The sequence below is a fragment of the Clinocottus analis genome, unplaced genomic scaffold, assembly GCF_023055335.1.
Source record: "Clinocottus analis isolate CAN_PGR_092001 unplaced genomic scaffold, fCliAna1.0.p SCAF_24, whole genome shotgun sequence".
In the NCBI taxonomy this organism is placed as follows: domain Eukaryota; kingdom Metazoa; phylum Chordata; class Actinopteri; order Perciformes; family Cottidae; genus Clinocottus; species Clinocottus analis.
In genome coordinates, this window is record NW_027175976.1 from 7,114,617 (window position 1) to 7,141,962 (window position 27,346).

Consider the following 27,346-nt stretch of genomic DNA (forward strand, 5'->3'; position numbering starts at 1 on the left):
ACCTAAGACATCAAAAGATAAATATAAATGTAACAAAAATAAAACGCGCAGACCTTCACACATGTTCTCTTCCTAGTCGAGCTGCCCAGGTATATTTTGTGTCCCATTTAATCCTAATCTCTATTTTCAAAGTATGTACATTTCATGTGTGTCTACAACAAGAGGTGCACGACACCAACTCACTTGCTCTAGGTGTTGTAGTCCCACATCTTGTCCAGGCTGGCTTGAAGAGGACCACGGACAGCCCGAGGTTGCAGTGAGGCTCGCGGCGCAGAGGACAGCTGGGATATATATATATATCACTGGTAGGACGGTCCTGCATCCACAATGCCACCTGAAGACCTGCATGACCTAAAGCATCAAAAGATGAGAAGAAGATGTAAACGATTGAGCAGCGAGGACTGAAATTCATTTATATGCTGAAGAAACCCAAAAGTAGCTCTTGTCATTTTTCTCGGCCGTTTGAAGGTTTGTATATAGATGTTGCACCAGAGACGACACTCTGAGCTTCTATCTGTTGGGGATGCAGCGATTGTGAAATTCTGGGCCGATATCTGAAAGAACTATTTGTTTGCGGCTGATGATTTAATTGTTACGGTCGAGGAAAAATCAATCGTGTCACTTTTAGGAAAACATATAATAGCTTAGAAACTGTGCTATTTGCCAGATGTGTAACTGGATATCGGTGTCTCCAATTTATGTAAATAGTTAGAGAGAGACGGAGAGCCAAAGTGTTTACTTTCATATGATCTGTGCTCCTTTCCAGGTAAACTGTTCCATGTGTATGTCTCTATTCATCAAATGATATCATGTATACAAAACATTTTATTTAACCTCCTGTCACATAAAAGAAAAAAACTCCTCACTCAATGAGAAGAATATTTCAGTTCATTAACACAAGTATCTGTTCTGAGAAACCAATGAAATGTAATTAAATATAAATGTAACACACATAAAACGTGCAGACCTTCCTACACATGTTCTCTTCCTTGTCGAGCTACCAGGTATATTTTGTGTCCTATTTGATCCCAATCTCCATTTTCAAAGTATGTATTTCACGTTAGTCTACACAAGAGGTGCACGACATCAACTCACTTGCTCTTGGTGTTGTAGTCCCGGATCTTGTCCAGCAACAGTTTCTGGATGGGGTCAAGCTCCTGGGCCCGCTTGAACAGGACCGCAGACAGCCTGAGGTTGTGGCGCAGGGTCACAGAGCAGCGCAGCACAGCGCGGCACGGAGGACAGCGGGGATAAACGGTGAAGCGCCATCTGAAGGAACAACAAAGACACCGTTGCGTTGATCACGTTGGGTCATAGCCATTTCAAAACAAGATTTTAACCATCGCAACCTCAAGAGTGTCCTCCAGAAATACCATCAACACGGGAACTTTCCCACAAATTGCATTGTTGAAACAATGCATATTGTATAAAGATACAATGAGCAATAATCTTATCATATTTATCATAGCAATACTATTACATTTTGTCACATTTATCATAACAATACTATTATCAGATTTTTGTGTAATACTGTTCTACCTTTTATATTTTTATGCCTTATTTTTTTTACCTTAGGACCGAGCAAAATAAGCTTTTCATTGTCTATTTAACTGTAATCTGTACTTATGACAGTAAAAACATCTTAAATCGTGTTGTTGTGCTTGGACGTCCAGTCGCTACATCATATTAAAGTTAACGAAAAGACGTAGCCTGACATTTTACATGAGGAATTATCTGCCAACGTAAAAGTTATACTGCAAATAATGTGACGTGCTTTATTATTTAAATGAAGAAAATTATTTCTTGAAATACTTATTTACCTTTTAAACTTGTGACGTAGCACCGAAAGACGAGCTGATGGTTAGCTGGAGCAAATTAACGTTAGCTAGCATTGCTAACGTACCTAGCTAGTTAGCTAAGCTACAGTTTAATGTCTTTAAATTGGCTAACATTACACACTTAACAGGTACCACGTAGTACTCTTACTAATACTACATATACAACTATTGAGTCACAACACCATCATACAACGTCCTTCTAGCTGCTAAGTAAGGCTGAGTGGTGTTTGCTTTAATAACACTTCACTAGCTTTAACGCTTAGCACATGCTAACATGCTAAGATAGCTTTAGCAACTTGTCCTCTCTTGTGCTACGACAAGTCACGCTAACGTAACACTCGCTAAAAACAAGGATAACGTATTCAGCAGTATGTACAGTTGTGACGAATAGGACACAGTTACACGTTAAACAGCATTTGTTTTTAAACTCGGTGACGCTACTCACCTCGGGGCTGACACTTTCAGTATAAGATCCACGTGTGGATGACCGCGGTGGATTGTGGGAGTTGTTGTGGTGTTCGTGGACGTCAATGTGGCGCCTCCTTTGCGCAGCGCTGCGCATATTTAGGTTGACCTCACGCAACACCAAATAATCCCAAATCGACCGTAGTAGATATATGCGAAGACATATCTTGAAACCTAGATAACTTTTGACATCCTGTGTTGCCGTTTATATTGTAATAATCACTCCAGAAGGCACAGAGTGCACAGAGTTACGGCTGTTTAATTAACTATTGGAATACATACACTTGCTTTTTTAATTTTGACTTTTTATACTGCAATTGTAGTTATCCCAGACATGCTGCCTTTACTGTATGCCATTTGACCCATGGTCAGGCTATTAAGGGTGTGGTGCCTTGCTCAGGCACACGTCAAGTGGATTGCAGTCTTTCCCTGATGCTGAAGTGTGGATGTGGTCCATCTTGACTTAAATTAAATGCAAAATCATTTAACCTTTGTCATCATGACATCGGTTAATCTATGTCAGGAAGCCCTCTGATGTGTCCTTGAGCAGCGCACTGGCTCCCAGACACAGTGTGTTTGTGATTGGTGCGTTAAGGATCTTGTCCATGCATCCATACGGTGCACGCAGTCCTTGTAATAATATAACGTCTTGTGTATTGCTCGATCACAATGTTCCTTTTTGTATGAATTTGGACGTTTGAAGATTTATAAATGTACCAATTTGCGGTGTTTATATGTGTGGGAGCGGGAGGGGGTTGAAGATGTTTTTATGAGAAGGTATGTAATAAACTATTGATACAAAGACTCCTTAACAGTATGAAAAACCTCCTCTCACGTCAATATGACGTTGATATTTTGTGGCATTACAGTATAAGCCTGTGCAATATGACACAATATAAATGTGTCTACCATTAGACATTTTGTAATTGAATATGTCTGATTGCGTAACATTGACGTCAAAGACAGCGTTGCAAATCTATAAGCAGAACTGCGTTCTGGCAGTATTGCATGCTTATGTATGTTTACCATATCATGATATATGATGTTATCCATACTACCTTCTGTTGATACAGACAATCAAACTGCATGACTCAATGCAACAACTAAAAAAAGGTGAGAAAGCCTAACAATGACCTTTTCCTGCAAAGAAACACTCCAATAATGGCAAAGGAATTAACACATCTCACTTCGAAAAGAAAATATGACAAACAAATGCAAAAGGTGTGTATTTTGCAAACTATAACACTCTGACTACACCGAAACGGCAGATTTTTAACCCTTCTACTGTATTTTGGAGGAGGAAAAATAAACCGGCCATTGTGCGACGGTCCCTGACTCGAGGCGGTTTCAAGGGGACCCGAACTGGGCGTTTCTTTACTGCTCCTCCAGTTAAAAAAGTTTTTTTCTGTTGGCCACAGTTTTCTCTAATATTGTCCATTATTACGCAACAACCACAGTAGTACAGACACACGTATACACACACGTGCCGGACCGGAAGTAGAAAATACTGCGAAACGTGTCCACGGTCTCGCGCAATGGAGATGTCACAGGAGTAGGAGTGGTGAAGTTAGATAGTTAGTCAATAACATGGTTCATTTAATCATTGCAGCGTGTCTGCATGGCTAAACACGGTCCCGGGCTGTATATCTGACTGTAATATGTAGTTTACTAGTTAAGTTTGGAGTAACTTTTAAGGGACCATCGTCAAACTCGCCGACGCCAGAGAGGGAGTGTCGCTGCGCGCGGCCTTTTCCCCACTGCGCCACTTTAAGTGAAATGGGACGCCTTGAAACCTCCGTGTTTGTATCTTGAAATTGCGAGTAGGAGTTGAGCACCATATTGAATCAAAGTTGCTATCTCCCGGGCTAAGAGTTTTGTTGTTGTTGTTGTTTTTGGAAGTTTCCAGGACTTGAAACTTGTAGCGGAAAAGCAGCCTCCGCGGCGGAATGGCCGAGCTGTAGGCGACTTTGTTGCGATGTTTTCCGGAGCGCTGCGGCTTCGTTTGTCTCCACGTTAAAGTTTTTTTTTGTTTTTTTTTAATGCACCGAGTCAGCGAACTGTCTGTAACTTTAAAAACGTGAGATTTTCCACTCCGGACCAGACCTGCATGTGATGGACAACCCGTCCTCAATAATCACCCAAGTCAGCCGGGATGAGGAGGGGAGTAAAGCCGCGGGAGAGAGGGGTAAGTGTCTTTTTTATTGAGAAAAATAATACACACTTGAAAAAAAAAAAAGAAAGAAGTTCTGCAGAGCTCCGTGAGTCTAAGTTCACTAGTCCCGCCGACTCGGAACCAGCACGTTAATCTGCTTTGCTGCGACAACTTGTGCACACTAGTGAATATCAGTCTCTGGGGGAAAGTAGGAAACCACTGAAGCCGTCCCGGTCTCTCACTTGTGCATAGATTATGGCTGCGGCCCTTCGGCCTGTGATGGAAATGAAGGAAATGACGTATCAAGAGAGCCATAATACTTACTTTTAGTCGACTCAAACCCACTTTAAATCATATTAGTGTATTATAGTCGTGCATTTTACAGCCTCATACAAGTATGCACATGGATATGTTAAATACTGTCATCAGGATGATGATCAACTTCTACTTTCCCCTCCTGTGTGTTTTTGTGTGACCTCGAGTCTCTTCTATCTCGCTGCCATGGCTCCTTGTGCTGTTTACTTTATCACAGGGCCCCTCTGTTTCCCAACTCAGTGACCGGCCCGTGAAATTGTCATTTCATTCAATGAAGCACTGAACTGATATTAAAATAAAGAAGAAGTTCTACGCTTCATTTCGGAAATCACAGTTTCACACGGCCGCTCATCAGCCCGCTTGCACTTCTGGACATCCCCTGTGCACAGATCGATGAGACTATCTGGAGGGTAAATGCAGGTTACTGAACAATCTGGTGACCTGTCAGTCATCCTCCCCCGAGAAGCTGCTGCCACTGGGTCTCGTGGAGGCCAACGCCAGGTGTCACTTCCAGCCTGCGTTGTGTCAGGCAGCAACTCTTGGAGTTAAAAAGCGTATCATTTGCTTCCACACACACACAAAAAAACATATGGGAGATGGATGACGAGTGGCTGAAGTGTCAAGCCTCGTCTTTCACCTAACCCTGTCCCCTCACTGTGCCAAACAGCATGTTTACTTTGTCCCGCCTCCAGCTATTCGGACATGATAACCAAAGCTGGTGAGCTTCATCAAGTCATAAGAGCTCTTTTAGTTTTGGTTTCTCTGTATTTTAGAGACTCTCCACAAAACAGAGCCCGCTGCTGGGGTTCTCTGCAGGGTTTAAAAGCTTTTCAGGGTCATAAATAGGCCCAAAAGTCCAAATTTAAGTCAAATATAGGCCTACAGATGTTTAAAATAAGTCCACAAATGAATAGCTCGCTTTTGAATGTTTCTCAACTTCACGAGGTGTTGATTCACAGTCATTTGAGATCACTGCGGCTGATTATGGCCGCTCTGACTGCATTTTGTTTTGTATAAACAAGCAGTGTCGAAATCCAACAATTTCTTCATAATCCCTTTTTGAGAGCGCCCAGAAACTGTGTCAAAGGGCAGAAAAGTCGTCGTCATCCCGAGCTTGTGACGGTCACTGTTGTCACTCCGGCGGGAAACACAGGCACAGATATAGATCATGACATCTGTATTCATTAGGTCATCATGAACTGCATAGTATAGGCGCACAATCACCGGCTGGCGTGGCTGTCATTTCCCGCTCGCCTCTAAAAAGGGCTGCTGTCAGGTCAATTCCTCATCCACCACTAATAACAGTGTGGGCTCCGCTCGGCAGGCCTCAGCCCCTGCTGGTGCACGCTCGCTCATCAGGGTGTCACTCGAGCGGGCGGGTGTCAGCATCTTGTGAGGTATCGCGGTCCGTCGGTCTGCACGGAGCCGCTCCTTCTCCCCGCACACTTTTTATTATTCATTTTGAAAGTTTTATGACGACGTGAAAGTCTTCGACGCAGAAGAATAAGTTGATTTCTTGACGCAAATAGCGGCAGCTGAGTTAGAGGTCACAATGTGACTGAAGCTCAGCTCTCACTGTTTATTAAGGATGTGAGCGTCTCTGTTTTAGGAATTAGGATTTGAGCGCACGCATTGAATCTTCTGGTATTCTAGCATACGACAAATTGGACTTCATCTCATGCGTTTTCCTGCCTCACGTAATTAAGTGTTAATATATAGAAGGAGTGAAAATGAAAAGCGGCTTGAAATGAAGCAGATGTCACAGACTTCACCCACAAATATACATCAGACGGTTGTTTCATCTGGGTTTGAAGCCAGATGTGTTAAAAACCACAACTTAAAATAGTGCAAAATGAGCTGCTACTTCTTAAACAATATACATGCTAATTATGTCTCCGTCGCGTTTGCACGTGAGGAGAAGGAGAACACGGCAGCTTGAGAACTGGAGATGGGTGCTGCCGTGTTTCTCACCGTACGACGCACATTGCACCGTTGAGTGTCACACAACGTGGTTTGGCTGCGGCGTAAGAGTTATGAACCTCAAAACAAATGTGCCCCCCCCCAAAAAAAAAGAAGAGGAAATTTGAAATAGAACCGAGAATGTTTGAGAGGTACAGATTATTTTTTAAGACTTAATAACCGGTCAAAGTGAACTTTTGGAAAGGAGGCGCCTCTGGAAACGTGCGATCGTACTATTTGAAAAGGCTCTCATAATAAAAAATGGTAATTGTTTCAATGGCCTGTTTTTTCAGAGTGAAATGAGTTGGACGAGGCCTGAAACGCAGCCGTCGCCACGAAGCCCCTTTTTGTGTGGCCGGCACCCAGTTATTCATTTCTATTCTGGTCAAGAAGTGTGTGAAAAACATGAATATTGAAGCTAGCGGAGACTTGAGGGAACAAACAAGGAGAAGGGAGTGAACGCCGGAAATTATACGGCCGCAAGGGAGGGAGCGAGGGCACGAGGAACGAGGAAAGAGGAAAGAAGGCAGTATGGAGCACAAATGGATGAGGACGTAAGGGACCGAAGAAGGTTCATTTCATCACCAAGATGTGACAAGTTTACAAACCTCTATTGTTTGAGTGATTTATTTTTGTTGGTGTCTGGAGAAGTAGGCCACAAATGAATTGATCGCAGCCATCCATGAGGTTGAATGAGTTGCCGATTAACACCCTGAAAGCAGATGAATAGTGTCACAAGCCCGTTCCCGCTCCACTAAAACCCGATGGCAGGTCGCTTCCTCCGCTGATACCCGTCTGTTTCCTCTTCCTGTTTTGGCCCGAGCTCCGACAGAGGCCGCCCAGGGGTCAGACGGAGTTTGAATCCACAAGCGGCGGAGGAGCGAATGAAAGAGGCGAGGGAGACGCACAACAGAGGTTTGTGTGTTGGTAGCACGGTCACGTCCGGACACACAAGAGAGAGGGAGTACGGAGCATAAAGAGGCCCAAACAAAGTGTAGCGCGAGGGTTGACGAGAGATTCAGGGGACGCGGAAACGGACCAATCGGAGTTCGGCTCATTGACAAACTTCAGGGGGAATCCCTGAAGAGCCTCTGGTCAAACAAGTGAACAAAGTAAAACCTAAAGTCCCAGACCCCGCCTCCACGTGACATCACGGTCCGCCAGGTGATCCCGCTCACCTTTTCAAAGATGACGACATCGTGAGTGAACCAAAAAAAAACTGCTCTTTGCCACAAAAAGTACATTAAAAAAAGAAAATAATCCAATTAAAGACAACCAATTATCTCACTTTCCTCCTTGAAAACATCTTTTGATTCACTGCACGTTTCAAATTGACGACTAAATACTAAACAATAAGTCAACGAGGAAAACATTTTGCAGATGTTTTTTTTTTATTTTCCCGTTGTGTACAATGTGCATCGTCGTGTCATAAAAGGGTTCACTTTAAAAAGCCACATCTGCATTGACAGCTAAGGAATCAAAAGATATCGTACATGTCGTGCTACGTGCATTGTGCAGAAGTTGGTCATCAGTGTTTATGAATACGCCGTCCTCATGATGTGCATATGACGCCTGTATAATCCTGTTAAACTGCTGCGACGGTTGTTGCTGTTTGCTGCTGACAGCAGAGCGTTACGCAAGCGCTCTTGGCAGGGACGCGTGTCTCCAGGAGGGTTTGTGCACATGACTGAAGTGTGAGGAAAGCTGCTGCATGTACTTTGTACTGTTGTCATACATTCACTGACAAGATGGAGTCCTCAGTGTGGGAGTTATTATCCCTGAACTGCAGTTATAACGACATATTTTGTCTTTTTCTTTTTTTTTTTAAAGACTCACAGCTGCTCATGGCAGGGTTGGTGTCGTTGTTTTAAGGGTTTGCTGCAGATTGTGAAGGTATTTTAACGACAACACCGAACAGGATTATCTGTACACCCATTTGTGTATGAACAATATCTTGTTTAATCTATAAGTTGACACTAATTCATTTAGTTTTAGCTTCTCAAATCAGAGGATGGGCTGCTTCTTTGTCTTGTATAAAACATTGAACGTGAAGAACAAGCCAGAACCAAAGAATAGAAAGGATGCTCCCAAAGAGACTGCAGCTTGTTGACCTCCTCCTCTTCCTCCTCCTCCTCCTCCTCCTCCTCCTCTGCAGGCTCCTCGCCCTCTCTCTCCTCCAAGAAGCCCAGGAGCAGAGGCCTCTTCTCCAGCCTCTTCTGCTGCCTGTGTCGAGACCAGCCCCAACCCCAACCCGTCAACAACAACGCCCCCCTGCTGGTGGAGGAGAACGGCACCGTCTCCAAGGTGTGTTATCTGTCTGCAGTGGAGAACGAGAACAAAACCACCTGTGTTCAACAGGAAAAATGATGTCAAATGTGATTTCCCCTCTGCTTTAGATCCAGGTGAAGCCGCTGCTGCCGCCGGTGAAGTCCAAAGACTCGGGGAAGATCTGCGTGGTCATAGATCTGGATGAGACGTTGGTGCACAGCTCCTTCAAGGTGTGTGATGTTGCGCGGTACATCAACTCCCTTTCAGGCTCCAACACAATTGCTCATGCTTATTAAAAGAACTGTGTGGTCATCTGGTCAGATACGGACAGCAGGCCGACATAGCCGTGTACAATCACTGCTACGATGGCTTCATGTCGTTTTCATTACTATCTTGCTGTAGGCTAATGCTAATATTGATGCCATTTGTTAGGTGTTCAAAAAAGCTGGTGTCAAAATGGAACCACAGAGATGTTTTATTTATTACTATTATAGATAAATACACTAGTATTGTTTCATATTTGTGGTATCGTATCAAATTCTGGTACCGTTCCGTAAGTATCACGATATTTATGGCAGGTATTGTATCAAAGTCATAATTTTGGGATCGTGACAACCCCAAAGCCGTCGCCTGTGATCGCATTACATCATTAGATCGGTATGTTAGATACGAAATAAACTTGACGGTGACAGGTGACATATCCGTCATCCTCCATGTACACACACACACACACACACTGTCTCGAGCTGCATGTGTCCTGCAATGATACCACATATTTTACACTGTAAGAGGCCGTGATTTGTCTCCTCTCCTGCTCGTAAACTGTCTTCGTCCTGATTCGGGGATTTGGATCTTGCTCATGTTGACGTCTATATGTTTCCCCTGTCACTCCCAACAGCCTGTGAACAATGCAGACTTCATCATTCCCGTGGAAATAGATGGAACAGTACACCAGGTAACGTTGGCACCGCGCTCCCACTCGCACTGTCACTTTGGGGTTCAAATTGCCGAGCGCAGTCGCTGCCGTCCGCGTTAAAGGGATTTGACACACCGTGGGTCTGGGCCTGATTCAAGTAATCCAGGATAGGTTTGTTCAGACAAGCACAGCCTATTCCGGATGACTTGGTTCAGGAACGCTACCCTCATCCGCCGCCGCCGCAGAAGGAGGAACGCTGGAGGAACTTCAAGGAAACAAGTCCCGGGGTTTCACTTTTGCAGCCAAATGCCTGTCTGTCTGTGATCTATACCAGTGTGTTTCCTTGATTCAGCAAGTCCTGAATGCCTGACATTGAAATGTGTTGAATAATGCACGTAGCTTCTTTGACCCCCCCACCCCTCCTCCTGCCCCCACATGTCAAATCCTGAATTGTTCAGGCATCGTTTGCAAAAGATAATGTCAAAGCGTCGTAGTTTCTCCGGCAGCGATACGGTTTGTAGAAACATGTTTTATTCCTCGAACGTAAGCGTTGCTTTTAAATTCCCTGCGTGTTCCCAGGTGTACGTCCTGAAGCGGCCCCACGTCGACGAGTTCCTGAAGAGAATGGGAGAGCTGTTCGAGTGCGTCCTGTTCACCGCCAGTTTAGCCAAGGTCAGAGAGCCGAATCTTCTTCTCGTGTGTGTTTTTATTATTCACATTACGGTCGCAGTAGAGCAAAAAAGGGGAAACCCTGCAAGGCGTCACGCAACCGAGCCTCTCGTCCGCTGACTTCCCTTTTTTCGTTCATTTTGTGAAGTAATGTGGTCGCGGCCCATTGAAACGCATGCCCGCGTCTCCCTTTTCGCAGTACGCGGACCCCGTCTCCGACCTCCTGGACAAGTGGGGCGCCTTCCGCTCCCGCCTGTTCCGCGAGTCCTGCGTCTTCTACCGAGGAAACTACGTCAAGGACCTGAGCCGGCTGGGCCGCGACCTGAACAAGGTCATCATCGTGGACAACTCCCCCGCCTCCTACATCTTCCACCCCGACAACGCGGTGAGTCGCACGCGACGGGCCCGAGTCGCGGTCGGCCGCGCCTTTTGGGCGGGACAGAGAGTCGTGGACTCGTTCGCTAAAAATAAACCGCGGCGTTGGTGTTGGTCGCTCATGATTTTGCGTCTCCTTCCAGGTGCCCGTGGCCTCGTGGTTCGACGACATGTCCGACACCGAGCTGCTGGACCTCATCCCCTTCTTCGAGAGGCTGAGCAAAGTGGATAACGTCTACACGGTGCTCAAGCACCAAGGGGCCGCGAGCTAACGCCGTTTTTTTTTTTTTTCTCTTCTTCTTCTTCGACTTCTCATCTCAGCTCTGGAACAAAAACGGCGTACAAAGAAAAACAAACAAACCGGATTCACCCACACCAGCGAGGCCACCCGCCTCCAGCTCTCTCCGCCCCACCAGACTGCTTCACAGAGCCTCCACCTTCCCGGTCTCAACAGCCAACGTCCTATTTGGGAGTCTTCAGCGACTTCAAAACGGCCTCGCCACCGCCGGACGGGAAACTCCCAGACATTTGTAGCTTTCCCCACATCGGCTCCACGCGGGACGAAAGGATGGACGGATGAGGCGTCGCCGAGCTCGCAGAAGAAGTCGGACTGGGTACTGGACTTCTCGTGGATTCACCGGTCCGATTCTGCACAAGAGGCAGGTTTTGATAAGCAAGTGGAACCGAAATCCTGGAAAGATTTACGTGCAAAATGAACTTCGACGGTTGTACGCGTACTGGAGATGTCTTTTCAACGATAACTTTGCCACACGACCTAATTTAGTCAATTATCACTCTGTTTGTCTGCAGAAAAAAAAAAAAAAAGCTTGTGAGCCTCCGGGAGTCATTTTAGAGTTCTTTAGAGCGTGATCAGTTCAGTTTAAATAATGGCGACAGTGTTACGGATTAAACCGATAAAAAAGAAAAGGAAAAAAAAAAGTGAACAGAAGTTGTTAAATTCCCTAATAACAAAATGATTGGTTGTCACTTTACAAGTACAGTCCTCCCTTTCATAAGGGGGGAAAATGATTTTAGCACAATTTGGAAACTTAACGGCGCTTACAGCATTAGATCATAAATGTGGATCTTTATTTGGGACTGTTCGTATGTACTTCAAAAAGTGTATTTTTTTCAGCAGAAATTGGTACAAACCAAAAACAATGAGCCCTTTTTTAAACAAGCCAAGCGAGACACTAAAATGAACATGAAACCATCAGCCGCTATGTGTATCGGACGTGGTCACACACACACACACTCACACAAACTTGAATTTTTCACAGACTGCATTTAAATGGTAGGAGAAAGTTGTGTGACGCATGAAAAGGTTAAAGCTGGGTTTGTCAGTTTGGGTCTCATAAGCTTCAGAGTACAACGTTTTCATTCTTGTTTTCTTTTTTTCTTCTTCCCCTAAGCGGTACACATAGGCTGGAAACCATTTCAGGACTTTGTATTGAAATGTGTGTCGAAGGAAGAGGAGGAAGAGGAGGGAGGGCCGCCATGAGGACTCGGGATGTGTAAGGTTGTGTGTCGGGGAGTAGACAACAACAAAAAGTGAGATTTAAAAGAGAACCCCGCCCTCAAACACTGCTACTGAAATTGGTTTTGTTATTTCGAAGGTGCCAAGAAAATTGGGATTGTAGGAAAACAGCAGAAGTCAAAAGAAAAAGGTGACTCGAGGGTGGGATTCCCCTTTTAAAAACGTATTGTTGGTGATGCAGCGGGCCTCTTGTTCCCTCTCTCACATGCGTTGACAATACCGTGTGACTGAAGAATAACGCCGTGGATTCGACTAAGAGCCCGAAGAGGCTTGTGATGAGTCAGGGATGACAATTAAATCCAGCTATTGCATTATTTTTCTATGTTTAACAAATTCGTTTCAATCAAATTAGCCAATTTCTTTTCTAAATGAGTGTTTTCTTGTCGTGTTCTGTGCCCAGATACAATAACTACAGTTAGTTTTTTTTTGTGTTCATGCAAGACCTGGTGGTTTACCTCATATATTTATAGGCAATATATGGATCAGAAGCGCCAGCAAATGACTAAAAGGTTCGTATCTTACTGTTGTAGACACATAACAGGGTCGTTATTTTGATAGGTGTGTTTCATAAGCCATCATCATTTTCGGTCCAGTGCCGATGACTGTCGTTTTTTAAGGAATTCATTGGCAAGCAGGAGTATTTATAGGAATGTTAAGTCATTTGATTACGGATAAAGTGTTGTCAGTACGGGGCCCATTCACTGATACTGTACTTCTTACACATTCAGTAGATATGTATATTTTGTTTTGCACAGTAAAAAAAGCAAACAAATGTTCATTAATATATGGAATATTCATGTTACTGTACTCATGATTAAATAGATGTAACCTAATGTTTGACCTGTTGTTTTATCATACCAAATTATATATGGACTGTATGTAATAATGCAATTCCCCCCCCCCCCCATAAATTCTAAATGAAAGACGGTCGAGGTGCTGTTTATGTTGAGCCATACTTCTCAAAAGGAATCAAACAAAGAAAGAAGCGTCTGTGAAAGTTTGGTAAATCCTCTTGTGGTGCAAATATGTGTGTTGTTAAAATAGAAAACCCCTGTTCATTTGTTAATGATGCAATAGTGGAGCACACTATTCCTGAACGTCAATGAATCAATATAAAACATGGATGGATTCAGATTTGTGTTTGTGGAGCAATAATACCAATTTCAATAAGGGAGAAAAATAATGTTCATCTTCAGCAGATTTACTGTCCTTTTCCTTGGGTCAGTATTCACACTTTCTTTGTTATGCCACTAGAAGCAGCAGCAGATGAAGAACAGATTATAATGTCTGCATTTGAGCCCTTCTGTGTTAATGTATCCATATTTTACTAATAGTCAAAAGGAGAATATTGTAGAACAACGTGAGGCTCTTATTTTTTAAATAATCGTACCGGAAGTGTCGGTCATTCAGCTCGGTAAATTAGCTTACCGTGACTATCGTTTTATAACACTACTTGTAAATTATTTACAACTAGTGTAACATTATAAAACTATTTAAAATAGGCTATAACAACTTAATGTTTTTTTTCATTTGTGTGGAATTTGTTTAAAAACGCATTTTGTTGAGTTAAGCCAGTTTAGCAGCTTCCTAACATTCCTAGCTAACCTAAAAAACTTAGCCACTCCGCTCTTCATACTACAGTTAGCAACAGCACTTTTCCATCAAAATACACTTTTTGTGTGAGCTTTTTTTGTATATCACGGGTGAAAGGGCGTTAGGAGGCAAGCGGAGCATTTGGAGGGCTATACCAGGTAAATTCATCCAATTTCTTACGTTACATCATAGCAATTATGCCAAAATATCAAGTTTTTTTTAACATTGGTATATAGATATAACACAATTGCTTGTGTCTTTATTCAAAAAACATAGTATTCACACTTTCTTTGTTATGCCACTAGAAGCAGCAGCAGATGAAGAACAGATTATAATGTCTGCATTTGAGCCCTTCTGTGTTAATGTATCCATATTTTACTAATAGTCAAAAGGAGAATATTGTAGAACAACGTGATGCTCTTATTTCTGAAATAATCGTACCGGAAGTGTCGGTCATTCAACTCGGTAAATTAGCTTAACGTGACTACCGTTTTATAAAACTAGTTGTAAATTATTTACAACTAGTGTAACATTATAAAACTATTTAAAACAGGCTATAACACCTTAATGTTTTTTTTCATTTGTGTTGAATTTGTTTAAAACGCATTTTGTTGAGGTGACGTTAAGCCAGTTTAGCAGCTTCCTAACATTCCTAGCTAACCTAAAAAACTTAGCCACTCCGCTCTCCATCCTACAGTTAACAACAGCACTTTTCCATCAAAATACACCTTTTGTGTGTGCTTTTTTTTTATATCTCGGGCTTTAGGAGGCAAGCGGAGCATTTGGAGGGCTTTACCAGGTAAATTCATCCAATTTCTTACGTTACACTATAACAGTTTATTTAACATTGGTATATAGATATAACAAAATTGCTTGTGTCTTTATTCAAAAAACATAAATGACATGTATTTGACGCCATTTATTTATACAACTGTTTTATTTGGGTGAATTTTCATCAGAATACAAGAATGTAAAGTCAATTAGAAATTGTTATCAAGCAAATAAATATAGACTACACAGTAAAAAAAAAAAGGACTAACTTGACTGAAGTAACACATTGTCACTGGATTCCCTCAATTTAATATATATATTAAGAATAGAGAGATGCTGGTTGTCCAAACAGGACACATGGAGGTTTTGATGACATGGGGAATTCCTATTTTCAGTCAGTTTCTTTCTTCTGTCTCAGAGTCACTTGCTTTTCTGTCTTTCCCTCTTAAGTTCCCGTCACACTGAGCGTGGCACTGCTCTTGGCCTTGCCCATGGTGAACTTCACCATCCCGCTCATGTCCACACTGGTGCGTTTCAGGGTAAGTTTGTGGACCGTCCCGTGGTCTTCCAGACGGACGTCTGGGCCGTGCTGAAGGGCGTCCCCGTTCAGAGTCCAAAGGGGAGGCTTGTTAATGGCGACGGACACCTCGCACTGGAAGGATGCAGGCTGGGGCTCAGTTACCTCCACATCCTCCAGCTCTGTGACCATGACGAGGCTTTGGGCTGCACAGCGGGAGAAAAGTGTCATTGTGGTCAGACACACAAGAGAGAAGTCATTTCTTAAAAGGTCCTTAGCTCCCAACTCAACGTACCTTCCACCATCAGTTTGGCTTTGCACGTGTGCTCCCCGACCTCGATGCTGTAGGTGCCCTCGTCCTCCACGGCCACCTGCTGGATCACCAGTTTGTGGGAGCATCCGTCGGCCAGGATCTCCACTCGATCTGAGGGGACCAGCTCCTCGCTGCCCTTGTACCAGGCGGCGCTGGAGCGAGGTGTGGAGACGGTGCATTCCAGGATCACGCGGTGTTTCTCCAGGGCTGTTCGATCTCGCAGGGGTTTCACGATGGAAACGGGAAGTTCTGAAGTTAAAGGAAACGTTTTAAGATTTCGCACGGGACATTTTCAAGCTGTGAGCTTCGGGAAAAAAAGTAGACATGCTCGAGGTAATAATGGACTTGCCTTCTACTTCTAAGTAAGCTGTGGATTCAACATCCCGCGCTACAAGGCGTATTTCCCCAGCATCCTCAGCATTGACGTTACACATCAGCAGGAAGTGTTTGGTCCCTGAAGGAGAACAACAACAGACTTGTAGAATCTAAATTGAAGCTGTTACGGAGGCTCAAGGTGGTCAAACACCTTTATAAGACACTTTACGTTCTTTCATATTTTGATTTTTAATCATACACGCTATATCTTTGCTCTCTGCTCCTTCCCTGATCTTGTTATTTGTTCTATGGCCACCAGAGGTCAACCTCTCCATCTGAACAGACTCATTCAGTCCCATCAATAATCTTTTTCCGACCTTCAGTGCGGATCTTGATGGTGCTCGTGGGCCGGATCTTGTGGCCGTCTTTGTACCACTCCCCAGGAACATTCTCCAGAGAAACCTCACACATGAAGACAGCGTTCTGGTCCTCTTGAATGTAAAGGTCCTCCAAGCCGTGCAATATCTCCAACTTGTGCTCTGGGAGGTGAGAAAAGGGATTTTGATTTTGCAAAAACACAACACGCATCTTTTTCTTTGCAACCTCGAGATGGAGATAAAAAAAAATAGCTCAACACACTCGCATACTCACCATAAACCTCCAGTGAACAGGAAGTGTTGATTTCCCCTGTGTCACATGTGTAGGTGCCAGAGTCAGCCAGACAGCACTGCATGATCTGACAGAAGCGCTTGCGGCCCATGGAGTAGATCCGACAGTTGTTCCCCGGCTTCAGCTCCGTCCCGTTCTGATTCATGGGAGCAAAGGAGCAGAGGTATAAAACATGTCGCTGTCACATCCTGCCATTTTCTATAGTGAGTCAAAACACAGTCAAGACAAGACAGACCTTGAGCCATTTGACATCGATGTTTTGTCTGGAGAATTCACACTCCAGAGTGGTTGGGAATTCCTCCTCCACGCGGATGTCGCTGAGCATCTTCAGGATGGACACCGGAGTCTCTGTGGGTTCAACAAATCAACAACCTGGTAAATCAATTAGGCTAAATCAAAGACTACCAACACTTCAGGGAGTTCACGGGTGTATATTTACCTTTGACAGTGAGCCTGGCAGATGTGCGCACCCCTTCAGCTGAGAACACGATGGTGCCCGTGTCCTCCAGGCTGAGGTTGGACAGCGTGAGGCTGTGGACGAGACCGTTGGTGCTCACCCGCCACATGTTGTTCGGTTTCACCCGGATGCCGTCCTTCTGCCAGATTCCCTCCACTTCCGTGTGGGAGAGCTCCACCTCAAAGGAGGCGGTCTCTCGTTCAACGGTTTCTTGGTCCGTTAGGCCTTGACGGATGGCGATTTTACGAGCTAGATGGGAGGATATGAGGATGAGGATTATTTTATAGATACAGTACACTTCTTCTTATGAATGCTATCAGATTTACAAATAATGCATGTGAAGAATAGATCATATGAATCAGCATTTTAAATACAATCACATTTCTTTAAGACATCGCGAACCCTTTCACTGTACATCGAAAGAACGCTGGGTTTCAAGGAGAACAAAAGGTGTTTCAAATATAGACCCAGCTCAGTTTATCACATGACAAAAACAACACCTGCAGGTGCTCCATCGTCACAGTGCCATTCAGCACACTATTGTATATCAGCATTGCTGGGTTTCAAAAACCTTTCCACTGCTGCTATTCTTAGTACATTTTCACACTTTGACACAGAGGGAAAAGCACCTACGATTCGTCCTCTCCTTTGGTTACCTTGAGCTGTGTCGGACAAAGTGGAACGCCAGACTGACTCCTGAACTAAAGTTATTACTGCTTATTGTAATGTTTGAAGAAGTCCCCACATTTGAGGTACCTTTTTCAAATTGATAAACCACCTATAGGTCCTGTTATCTAACATGCAAAAGGTCTATTCATGTCAAAACATCTCTGGCGACATGTCATTCAAACCCCACCTATGACCACTTACGTTCCACATTGAGCTTGACCTGCGTCCGGTCGTGCAGAGTCTCGCAGCGGTAAGTTCCCCGGTCTGACAGATTCAGGTTTTGGATGACCAGACTGCGTTTGCAGCCGTTCTGGGCCAGTGTGTGTCGTGGCCCGGGCTGGATGACCACGCCTTGCCTCATCCACTGGACCTCTCCCATCTCAAGGCTGATCTCTGTCTCCAGGGTGGCGTCACCAAACTCTTCCCCCATGACGGCCCCCATTTTCTTCGTAAACATGACCTGAGCCTCTGAATATAAGGGGAGGCAGAAATAAATATTATGATGAACTGCTGTTAATTCTGGTAATACAACTTATCCTTTTTTATCGTTAAATGGCTTTACCCTGAACTTTAAGGCTGGCTTTGCTTATCTGTCCCTCTGCCTCTGCTGTAATCTTCGAACAGTCCAACATCTGGCATTTCTTGATAACCAAAGTGTGACACAGGCCGTTGTGGTTTGCCTGGAAGCGATCGCCAAGGGTGATGGCCTCATTATCCATGAGCCAGAGCAGCTGGACATCCTCAGGGGAAACCACACACTTGAAGGTGGCGTCTTCGCCTTCAAGCACAGTGGTGTTGTGGAGCTCTGTGAGGAACTCCACCACCCGAGGCACTGAAGAGACACAAGGAGGTTCATGAACCTGCTACCTCACGGAAGAAAAGACATCAAATCTGAGCACGGGCATACTTACACTCTACTCTCAGCGCCGCCACGGTCCGGTCATCTCTGGACTCACAGGCATACTCCCCTGAATCTTCTCTGGTTAAGCGGTGAATGGTCAAGCTTCGCTCAACACCGTCCGCCCGGATTGTGAACCTCCTGCTCGGAAGCAACTCCACGCCGTTCCTCAGCCACTGGACGTCTGCTTTAGGCTTGCCCACCTCACAGCGAAGGGTCACCATGCCGTCAGCGTGGGCCACCGTGTCTCGGAGTGGCCGAACGAACTTGATCCTCATTTCTGTGACATGAAAGGGAAAAAAGTGAATATTACTTCTTAGTGCAAACTGAAAGGTTTTATATTTTTATCAGATGAGAAGATGAAACTGAAATTCTAACCTTTCACCAGCAAGCTGAAGTGGACCTGGTCCGTGTCGACATCGCAGGTGTACTCCCCAGCGTCGGAGCGCCTCAAAGGCTCGATGGTTAGGGTGCGTTTGTGGCCCTCCGTGAGCGCTCGGGTACGTTCGCCTTCAACGGGCGTCCAGTCTTTCAGCCAACGCACCTGAGCGCTTTCCTTGGACACGTAGCTCGTCAAGGTCACGCCCTCCGCCTCATAACCCGTGACGACAACGTCTTGCTCCTTGTTCACAAACGTGACTGCGGACTCTTTGATGGAAAAGGGAAACAGGAGAAAAATAAATATGAGGTAATTATATTGATGATCATATCTCCGGAGACATCGGTGTTAGTCTTCACCTTGAATCCTCACAACGCTGATCATCTTATCGTCCACAGCGTCACACACGTACTTCCCAGAATCTGAGGGCTGGACATTTGAGATGATAATTTTCCTCAGCGTGCCGTAGCTCTCAATGTAGGTCCGGGGGTCACTGGTCAGCAGCTTGTCATTACAGTACCACTGGACGGGGGCGTTTTCGCGGGACACCTCACAGGCCAGGATCAGGTCTTCCCCTGCCACCATCTCCTGGTAATCCTGATCATCTGAGTTGCCCACAATTGTCACTGGAGGCTCTAAGGCAAATGGGAAGAAAGAGATGATTCATCTCAGGAACAGTTTTGTAGCAAAATCATTTAATGAATAAAATTCACTCCTGTGACTCTACCTTCTACCGTAACCCGGAAGCTGACATTGTCGTCTCCGGCATCCAGGAAGTACTCTCCCGAGTCTCCCAGTTCAGCATTGAGGATGACCAATGAGCGGAAAGCACCTTCTTCCTCTTCGCAGAACCTTTCATCACCCTCGATGCGACAGTCGTCCTTGAACCATTTGGTGACGCCATTGGCCCTGGAGAGCTCGCACTCCAGCACAATGTCATCAGAAATCCTGGATTTAAGCTGTGTCTTGATCTCTGTCTTTCTCAGAATCTTCACAGGAGGCTCTGATGATTATAACATTATCACGTTATAACACCGTGGCGGTCTTTGTGACGTGAAGCATCTCCAAAGCGGACATTGCCTCATTACCTGAAACTTTAACTTGGAAATCCATTTTGTCATCGACAGCGTCGCAGGTGTATATCCCAGAATCCTCAGGGGTGGGACAGTGGATGGTCAGACGATGGATGAGCCCATCCTCAGTGATGGTGACGTTACTGCTCTCCTCTACTTCTCTGCCATCCAGCCGCCACACGACTTCAGCGCTTAACCGGGACACCTCGATCTCCAGCACGATCGGCTCGCCAGCAAAACTCTCCAGTTTATCTGGCGTGTTTTTCGGACGAGTAAGCGTCACTGATGGCTCTAAATGAAAGGGAATCAAGTCATTAAAGAGGAAATAATCCATAAAAGTCCATAAAAATATGATTAAAAAGTCTTATATCTACCCAAAAGTTCTCCTTACCTGAAATGGTAACCAGGAAAGCCACAGAGTCGTCATCGGTGTCACATACATACTCCCCTGTGTCGTCCACGGTGGTTATGGGTACAACCAGCTGGCGTCGGGGCCCATCCACCTCCAGGATCAAGTTCTGACCTTCCTCTACCTCCAGACTGTCTTTGTACCACCGGACCGGGGCGTCCGCCTGAGAGATCTCACAGCTGAGCTCCAACCTCTCGGAGGCCAAATGAGTCAGTTCCAGCTCTGATTCACTCGGGAAAACAAATCTTACCAGCGGCTCTGGTGCAGGAGGATGAATACATTTGTGTTAGATATATGACGTAATCAGAGGTGAGAGAAAAACAAAAGGACATTTCAATCTTACCCTTGACACTTAGCTGAAAAAAGACAGAGTCACCATCCGTCTCACAGACATACTCTCCATTATCCTCCACCGAGCCGCTGAGGATGGTCAGCCTCCTGTAAGGACCCTCACTTATCAGCTGAATGTTGTTGTCTTCCTCTATCTCCTGGCCGTCCTTGAACCACCGCACCTTCCCTCTGGTACGAGACAACTCACACTGCAGGTGGATCTCTTCTGAGATGTAGCTCTCCTTCACGATATCGTCCTTAGGTTCCACAATCATCACTGGAGGCTCTGTGTTTGTAGTGAGAGGAAGTGAGAGGATAGATGTTTTGGACTAGAAAATCAATGTGCCTTGAAACATTACTTGGCAGCAGTGAGACGGGCCTCTATACCTCTGACATTGACGGTGAACTCCATGCTATTGTTTCCTGCCTGGCAGGTGTAGCCGCCAGCATCAGAGGTTTCTGCAGAGCGGATGATCAGCCTCCTCATGCTTCCCTCTGCCTGCAGAGTGATGTTGTCAGTGGGCTGGATTTCACATCCGTCCTTATACCTGGAACACATTGAATTACACACAGGGTTTCAAATAATAATGTAGAAACAGAATAATGACATTTAAAGTGCCTCTCAAAGTATAGATGGATTTAAGTGATCAGAAATCATAAATTATCTCCTCCTCGTCTTACCACACGACTTGGGCATCATCTGTGGAGACGTGGCAGAGCAGAACCACGGGGTCCAGCTCCATGCTGCTCTTATGGAGCTCCTCCTCTGGGACGGGCCTGAACTCCACCGAGGGACCTGGAAAAATTAGGGAGAGCGAGGGATGGATCAACAGCTGGAACACAAGGTACCAGAGATGCGCAGCATTTGTCTAAATGCGTAGCATTCATCTTAATATAAACTATAAAATAAAATGTTCTAAAAACATAGCCATTCATATAAAGTTACACAATTTGTATAGTTATACGATGTGATCGAGTGACAGAGTACTCGATCTTTTCAAAAACCTTTTACCTGCAACGTCCACGTTGAATTTGATGACATCTCCGGATGTTTCGCATGAATAAACTCCAGAGTGAGACGCGTCAGATGATTGGATCACAATCCTCCGCATGTTCCCATCTGATTGGATGTTGAGGCCATCGGTCACATGGAGCTCCTTGCCATCTTTGAACCAGATGACTTTGGCAAAGGGGTGGGAGACTTCACAGTAGAGAACAATAGGGTCACTAAAGTCCACCTTCTTGTTGCTGTCTAAATCTGACAGAGGACTGAATTTGACCACAGCAGCTGCAAAGAAATAAACACAAAAAGTAAACTCCAAAGGAACGCATCCATCACATGCTAAATAAAAGGAGGAGCAGATGGCTACACGTACGTTGAACCCTGAGCACCGCTGAATCCCGCACTCCGTTGGCTATGAATGTGACCTCTGCCGTGTCCTCTGTTGCACTAGTTTCACGGATAAGCAACGAGTGCTGTGTTTGGGATTGTTGTATTGCGAATCGTCCGCTGTGCTGCAGTTGAGCGCTGTTCAGAAACCAGGTTCCAACCATCGGGGCGGACAGTTCGATGGAGAAGTGAGCGTCTTCTCCTTCCGCGACCTCACAGACTTTGAGCCTACTGAGGATCTTTGGTCCAGGAACTAAGGAAAATGGAAACATTGTGGGTGTGTTTAAAGGCAGTCTGCTATCGAACACACATACAATTCTACTTTTCTAGTTCCTCACCCAGATGGACAGCTTTAGGAAACTCCACATGGCCACTCCGCCCGTACTTATTGATGCAACACACACGGAACCGGTAGTCGCCTTCGCACGGCACACTGTCGCTGTTGATCTCAGCTGAGGTGGCGCTATCTGAGGTGAAACACTTCTGCCACTCTTGGGAGCCCACTTCCTGTCTCTCCACGACAAAGATAGATCGGGTGGAGGTCTGGCTGTTTGGGGCCGGAACCCAGGTGAGCAGGGTGCTGTTGGGTCGGTCCACATCCATTTTCACTCCCACGGGGCAGATAGGGGGGCAATGTCTTGTGGCTAAAAGCGGGAAAAGACAAAGAATTTAATGGGTATGAACTAAAATTCAAAGCTTTAAATCTTTGCAAACCAATTCTTTAGCGTTTCCTTAATGTACCTTTGACTTTGAGACGCGACGAGGTCTTGGATCTCCCAGCGACAAAGGTCACGACCCCCGAGTCCTGATAGGCCACGTTGACAAAAACCAGAATGTGAGTTTTGCCAAAAGACTTGAGGATCGTCTGGTGAGTCTCGTGCAGCTTCAATCCATCTTTGAACCAGTGTATCTCCATGTCGTCATTCTCTACTTCCACGCAGAACACGGCATTCTCACCCTCCAGGACCTCCAGCTTCCGGGGAAGTTTACGAACAATATCACCTGTGAGTGGAAAATTATTTGTATTTTACAATTTTGCTGGCATTAGTGAGAATCACTTGTGTACATTTGAATCTTGACTGCTGGAAAATGTAAATAGTTTCCCTCTAAAACACGACAAACCCACATTCAGTCCATTTTACCTTTAACTGACAGCTCTGCGATGCTCTTTGCTCCGTCTGGCATCTCACAGAGATACACTCCATCGTCGTCCGTCCCGACATCGTGGATTGTCAGTCTTCGCGTGCCTCCTTTCTGCTCCATCCCATATTTGCTGCTGGGCATCAGCCGCTGGTCCTCCAGGTACCAAGCGGAGGGGATTGACTCATCGGGCACTTCGCACTCCAGCACAGCGATGTCCCGCTCCTTCACCTCGACATCTCTTAATGCACGCCTGAACCGCACCGCTGGGCCTGAAAAACAACAACGGAAATGGGTAAGTGCAGATGTTTTCAGTTCAACTTTCAAATAGTGGGTGATTTTCAGCTGTAGGGTAGTTGTCGGCTAAAATTGTCAATCATAGATACAGTAGTATATATATCGTCAGACATGTTTACAGAGATTTGTGGGGCTTTGACTAAGACACATCTTTTCATAGTCATTTTTTTAAGCCGTGCTCCATTGCTGTAATGCCACTCTATATCATCAGTACATTAAGGATGGAAATGTTGACCCCAAGACTAAGCAGACGCCTAATAATAGAGGAAGCTGACACAGTGCAGGGCTGAGCACATGAAAAGGCATCTGACCCCGGGAATTATCTGTCCATTATGAAGGGATTAGGACAAAATAATTAGCCACTTTACAAGGCGATGCGGCGCATTTCAACAATGCACACCAGCAATTAGCCTGCACAAGTGCAGCTTGTGGTTGGATGTATCAGTGACACAACAATTTGTTCATTTTGAGGTTTTTTTAAAATAGTTTTTTAGAATTGCATTGGTTTTCCATCCATCTAACAGCCCATTGTAATTTCAAACAATAATATATAGCATTTTTACATGGAGAAAATCCTGCAGTCACAAAAGCAGAGCGCCGTGTCCTACCTTTGACCGACAGGTGAACCGCACTGAGGGTGTTTCCGAGAGCGTTCGACGCCGCACACACATACAGTCCTGTATCTTGCACTTTACAGTACAGCACCTTCAGCGTGTAGTAACCCTCTCTGTCCTCAAATATCAGATGGCGTCTCCCGGGTTCCAGGGGAACCCCGTCTTTCTTCCAAATGATCTCTGGCTTGGGCTTCCCTGTCACGAAGCAGCGGAACTTGGCATGTTTCCCCTCTGCCACCGCGAACTTCTTGGCTTTAGACGCTCTGACGGGCGGCTCCTCGATGACCCTCGACAAACTGAGCCTCCCGCCCCTGTGCTTCAACGACCCTTGACTTCCGGCACGACCGTTACTCTCCTCTCTCTCCGGCACGCGCTCCACAAGGAGGACGGCGCCGGCCAGGGCCTCGCCACAATAGTTGGCGGCCTTGCAGGTGTAGACGCCTTTGTCTGGCATGCGCGTCCCGTAGATCTTGAGTTGGAACCAGCCGCCCTCTTGGTTGCTCACGCTGAAGTGCGCGCTCTCGAAGATGTCGTTCAGCTTCTTCCCGTCTTTCTCCCACGTCACCTCGGGCAGAGGGGTGCCCCAGATTTTGCAGGAGAAGGCGGCGTCCTCTCCCCGATCCACGCGCAAAGAGAGCGGCTTGATGAGGAATCGAGGTCTATCATCTGATATGAAATCAACCTCCTCTTGCTTTTCAATCAACTTCTGCGTGTGCTCTCCATTCAGCTCCTCTCCATTTTCTTTCCCATTTGTCACTGTGCTGTAGCCATTCTGGTGTCCTTCAAGCTCCTCATTTCCTCTCATTGGTTGCCGCATACCATTAACTCCTAATTGCGTTTGACAACTTTCCTGTAGCTGGGCCTCTCCTTCTACTTTGAGGGAGGCCGCAGCATAGGTTTCACCGATGCTATTTTTGGCTTTGCAAATATACTGGCCAGCATCCTGCAGAGTTACTCCAATAATGGTCAGCAAGTAAGCGTTTCCGTCCCCAGAGAGCTTGTAGTGTCCATCAGACAAGATCTGGATGTTTTTACGCTCCCAGATCACTTCGGGACGAGGGTCCCCGCCGATTTGGCACCTCAGTGTGGCGTTGGAGCCGCATTGTGCCGCCACAGGTCGGGGGTAGCCCAAAACACGAGGAGCACCTCCAAAGATATCCATGATGAAGTCAGCCTCTCTGCGGTTTCAATGAAGGAATTTCTTCTGTTCAGGGATCGCCTCAGTAAGAGCGTTGTATGTCTGGTGAAGAAGCTGTAAGAGAAAGAGAACGTGTTTTTTTTTTAGGACTGTGCTTTAAAAAGTAACATTTTATGAGCAGGAATCTGATTTAGATGAATCGACGCAGGAATGTTTTGTCATATATTCATCATACATTGTCATAGTAAGATGTGTATCGCATGCTTGGTGGTATTTATATTACTTGATCTTTATCTCTACTTACTGTGAATCAGGGCTGTTGTAATCCTGTAATTTCCCCATTGAGGGAAAAGGACTATCTTATCTTATCTTTATTAAAGTAGGTTTTGAGCAATCGCTAACAGCTCTTGCTCATCCCTCAGCTGGTGCTGTAACTCACTGAAGAGTGTATTTATAAAGTAGTCTGTCCAAAATAAGACAAGCGACCGTATGCCACATAGAAGTTAAATTGTATAGTCTGCAGCCACTTTCTTGATCGTGTTTTGATCATGAAGTATCCGGTGCAAAGTGTTATCCCTCTCATGTGGCTCATTTGTTTCCCTCATGTTGTCACCATCTTCCTTTTGGCATTAACCGTCCATTGCCGTAGGGACCACGCATGTCGTCCTGTCTGTACAGCATGGATCACGGCCATGCTCGCGTCTTGACTGGAAAATAGCTCTGAAAAACTTACCGCGAGATGAGCCGCTGTCTTTAAAGCATCCTGCCACTGATGTGAGGTTTTCTTCATGTCCTCAAAGCCTTCGTCTTGTAGATTCTGGCTCACATTTGGCAAACCTCCTCTTCGCTGAGTCAGAGCAAGAGAGGAAAAAGCAAATCTTCCATTCCCCGTAGTCACAGGTGTCTGGTATTTTGGTTTGGCGTGCGGGTTGTAGGTGGCAGAGGGAAATGACCACAGTGTTTGAGCCGAGCGCCTGGTTTATGCGTCAGCTGTGATACTGTCATTGTCCAACAAGCTAAAGAGTGAGAGAGTTGGAATGGGAGGGGGGGTTAAATGCTTTCACAGCTGCTGCCACTGCAAGCTACCGCCTAAATATAGCCAGCAGCTTCGATGACAGAGGTCCAGATAAAGTTAGGCTCCCCATTCACAGACAGTGGCCGACTAAAGATAGAGGGGAGGACGAGCTCTGCTGTGGATCACGTCGGCTCAACAGACATCCAGAGTTAAACCGCCCCCCCCGAAGAGAGAGGACACCCCACCTGCTTTAGCTCCTCGAGTCATGCTGACCCATAAATAAGGTCAAACTAGAGAGTCGCATCAGTTTTAGTAAATGATTTGAGCTCGAGAATGGGCCGGAACAACGATAGTTACTACACGTTTTTCTAAACTGCATTAGAAAGAAAAAGGTGTCGGCTCAGGCTGTTCTCAGTGACGTATGGGACACTGATAAGGAAAATATTTGACCAAGTGTTGGAAGCATTTAAGCGTCAAGGATCTGGCAAGTCAAATCCTAACTATCAGGGTGTGAGGAAACAGTTTTAATCAGCATTTTACAAAAGGATGGGATAAATAAATCTCATACTGCTTAGTCTGCCATGTCTTACACAAAAATCAATCAGAGATTGAATAAATGCTGAAGAGTCTTGATATGACCCCCGATTTACTTCACTAAAATGTATGTCTGCCACCCCTCCAAGTTGTGCATGTGTCAAGATATTTACGTTAACATATTTATTTGTATTTTTAAGTATTTAACAATAGTATCCCACCACGGCAGATTTGAATCCGGTGTTGACACGCGTGGCCTGCATTCTCAGACAACGGCTCTCGTAGCTATCTTCCTCGAGCGGAGTGTTTCGGACACACGGTGCGAAGTGTC

General features: G+C 45.4%; 3 protein-coding genes across 8 annotated transcripts in view; 2 read left to right on the plus strand and 1 right to left on the minus strand.

Moving 5' to 3' along the window:
• The first annotated feature begins 4,131 nt into the window (after nucleotides 1-4,131).
• LOC137793992 (carboxy-terminal domain RNA polymerase II polypeptide A small phosphatase 1-like) lies at nucleotides 4,132-13,508 on the plus strand. The gene is made up of 7 exons (XM_068590501.1): nucleotides 4,132-4,488; nucleotides 8,885-9,033; nucleotides 9,126-9,227; nucleotides 9,896-9,952; nucleotides 10,493-10,585; nucleotides 10,782-10,967; nucleotides 11,101-13,508. Exons 1-7 carry the CDS (start codon nucleotides 4,416-4,418, stop codon nucleotides 11,227-11,229), a joined length of 789 nt encoding a protein of 262 aa, XP_068446602.1. The 5' UTR covers nucleotides 4,132-4,415; the 3' UTR covers nucleotides 11,230-13,508.
• Nucleotides 13,509-13,890: 382 nt separating this feature from the next.
• Nucleotides 13,891-27,346, plus strand: part of LOC137793988 (sodium/potassium-transporting ATPase subunit alpha-1) — a 47,559-nt gene continuing 34,103 nt past the window's right edge. The window contains exons 1-4 of one of the 6 annotated variants that reach the window (XM_068590495.1): nucleotides 13,891-14,245; nucleotides 14,854-14,886; nucleotides 23,219-23,281; nucleotides 23,470-23,712. In XM_068590495.1, the coding sequence (XP_068446596.1) occupies nucleotides 23,632-23,712 (81 nt within the window). In that variant the 5' untranslated portion in view covers nucleotides 13,891-14,245; nucleotides 14,854-14,886; nucleotides 23,219-23,281; nucleotides 23,470-23,631. Of the gene's footprint in view, nucleotides 14,246-14,531; nucleotides 14,887-16,760; nucleotides 16,836-21,624; nucleotides 21,733-23,182; nucleotides 23,282-23,469; nucleotides 23,713-27,346 lie in introns of those variants that run through there. The other 5 variants (XM_068590494.1, XM_068590493.1, XM_068590498.1 and 2 more) reach the window with 5 other exon arrangements.
• On the minus strand, nucleotides 15,006-20,828 carry obsl1a (obscurin like cytoskeletal adaptor 1a). Its single transcript, XM_068590500.1, has 15 exons — nucleotides 20,540-20,828; nucleotides 20,164-20,439; nucleotides 19,803-20,078; nucleotides 19,435-19,710; nucleotides 19,075-19,344; nucleotides 18,710-18,976; nucleotides 18,361-18,630; nucleotides 18,000-18,266; nucleotides 17,112-17,378; nucleotides 16,908-17,020; nucleotides 16,655-16,808; nucleotides 16,381-16,542; nucleotides 16,038-16,142; nucleotides 15,671-15,937; nucleotides 15,006-15,581 (listed from the first exon to the last, which is right to left on the minus strand). The coding sequence occupies exons 2-15, from the start codon at nucleotides 20,186-20,188 to the stop codon at nucleotides 15,304-15,306; spliced, it is 2,997 nt and encodes a 998-aa protein (XP_068446601.1). The 5' UTR covers nucleotides 20,189-20,439; nucleotides 20,540-20,828; the 3' UTR covers nucleotides 15,006-15,303.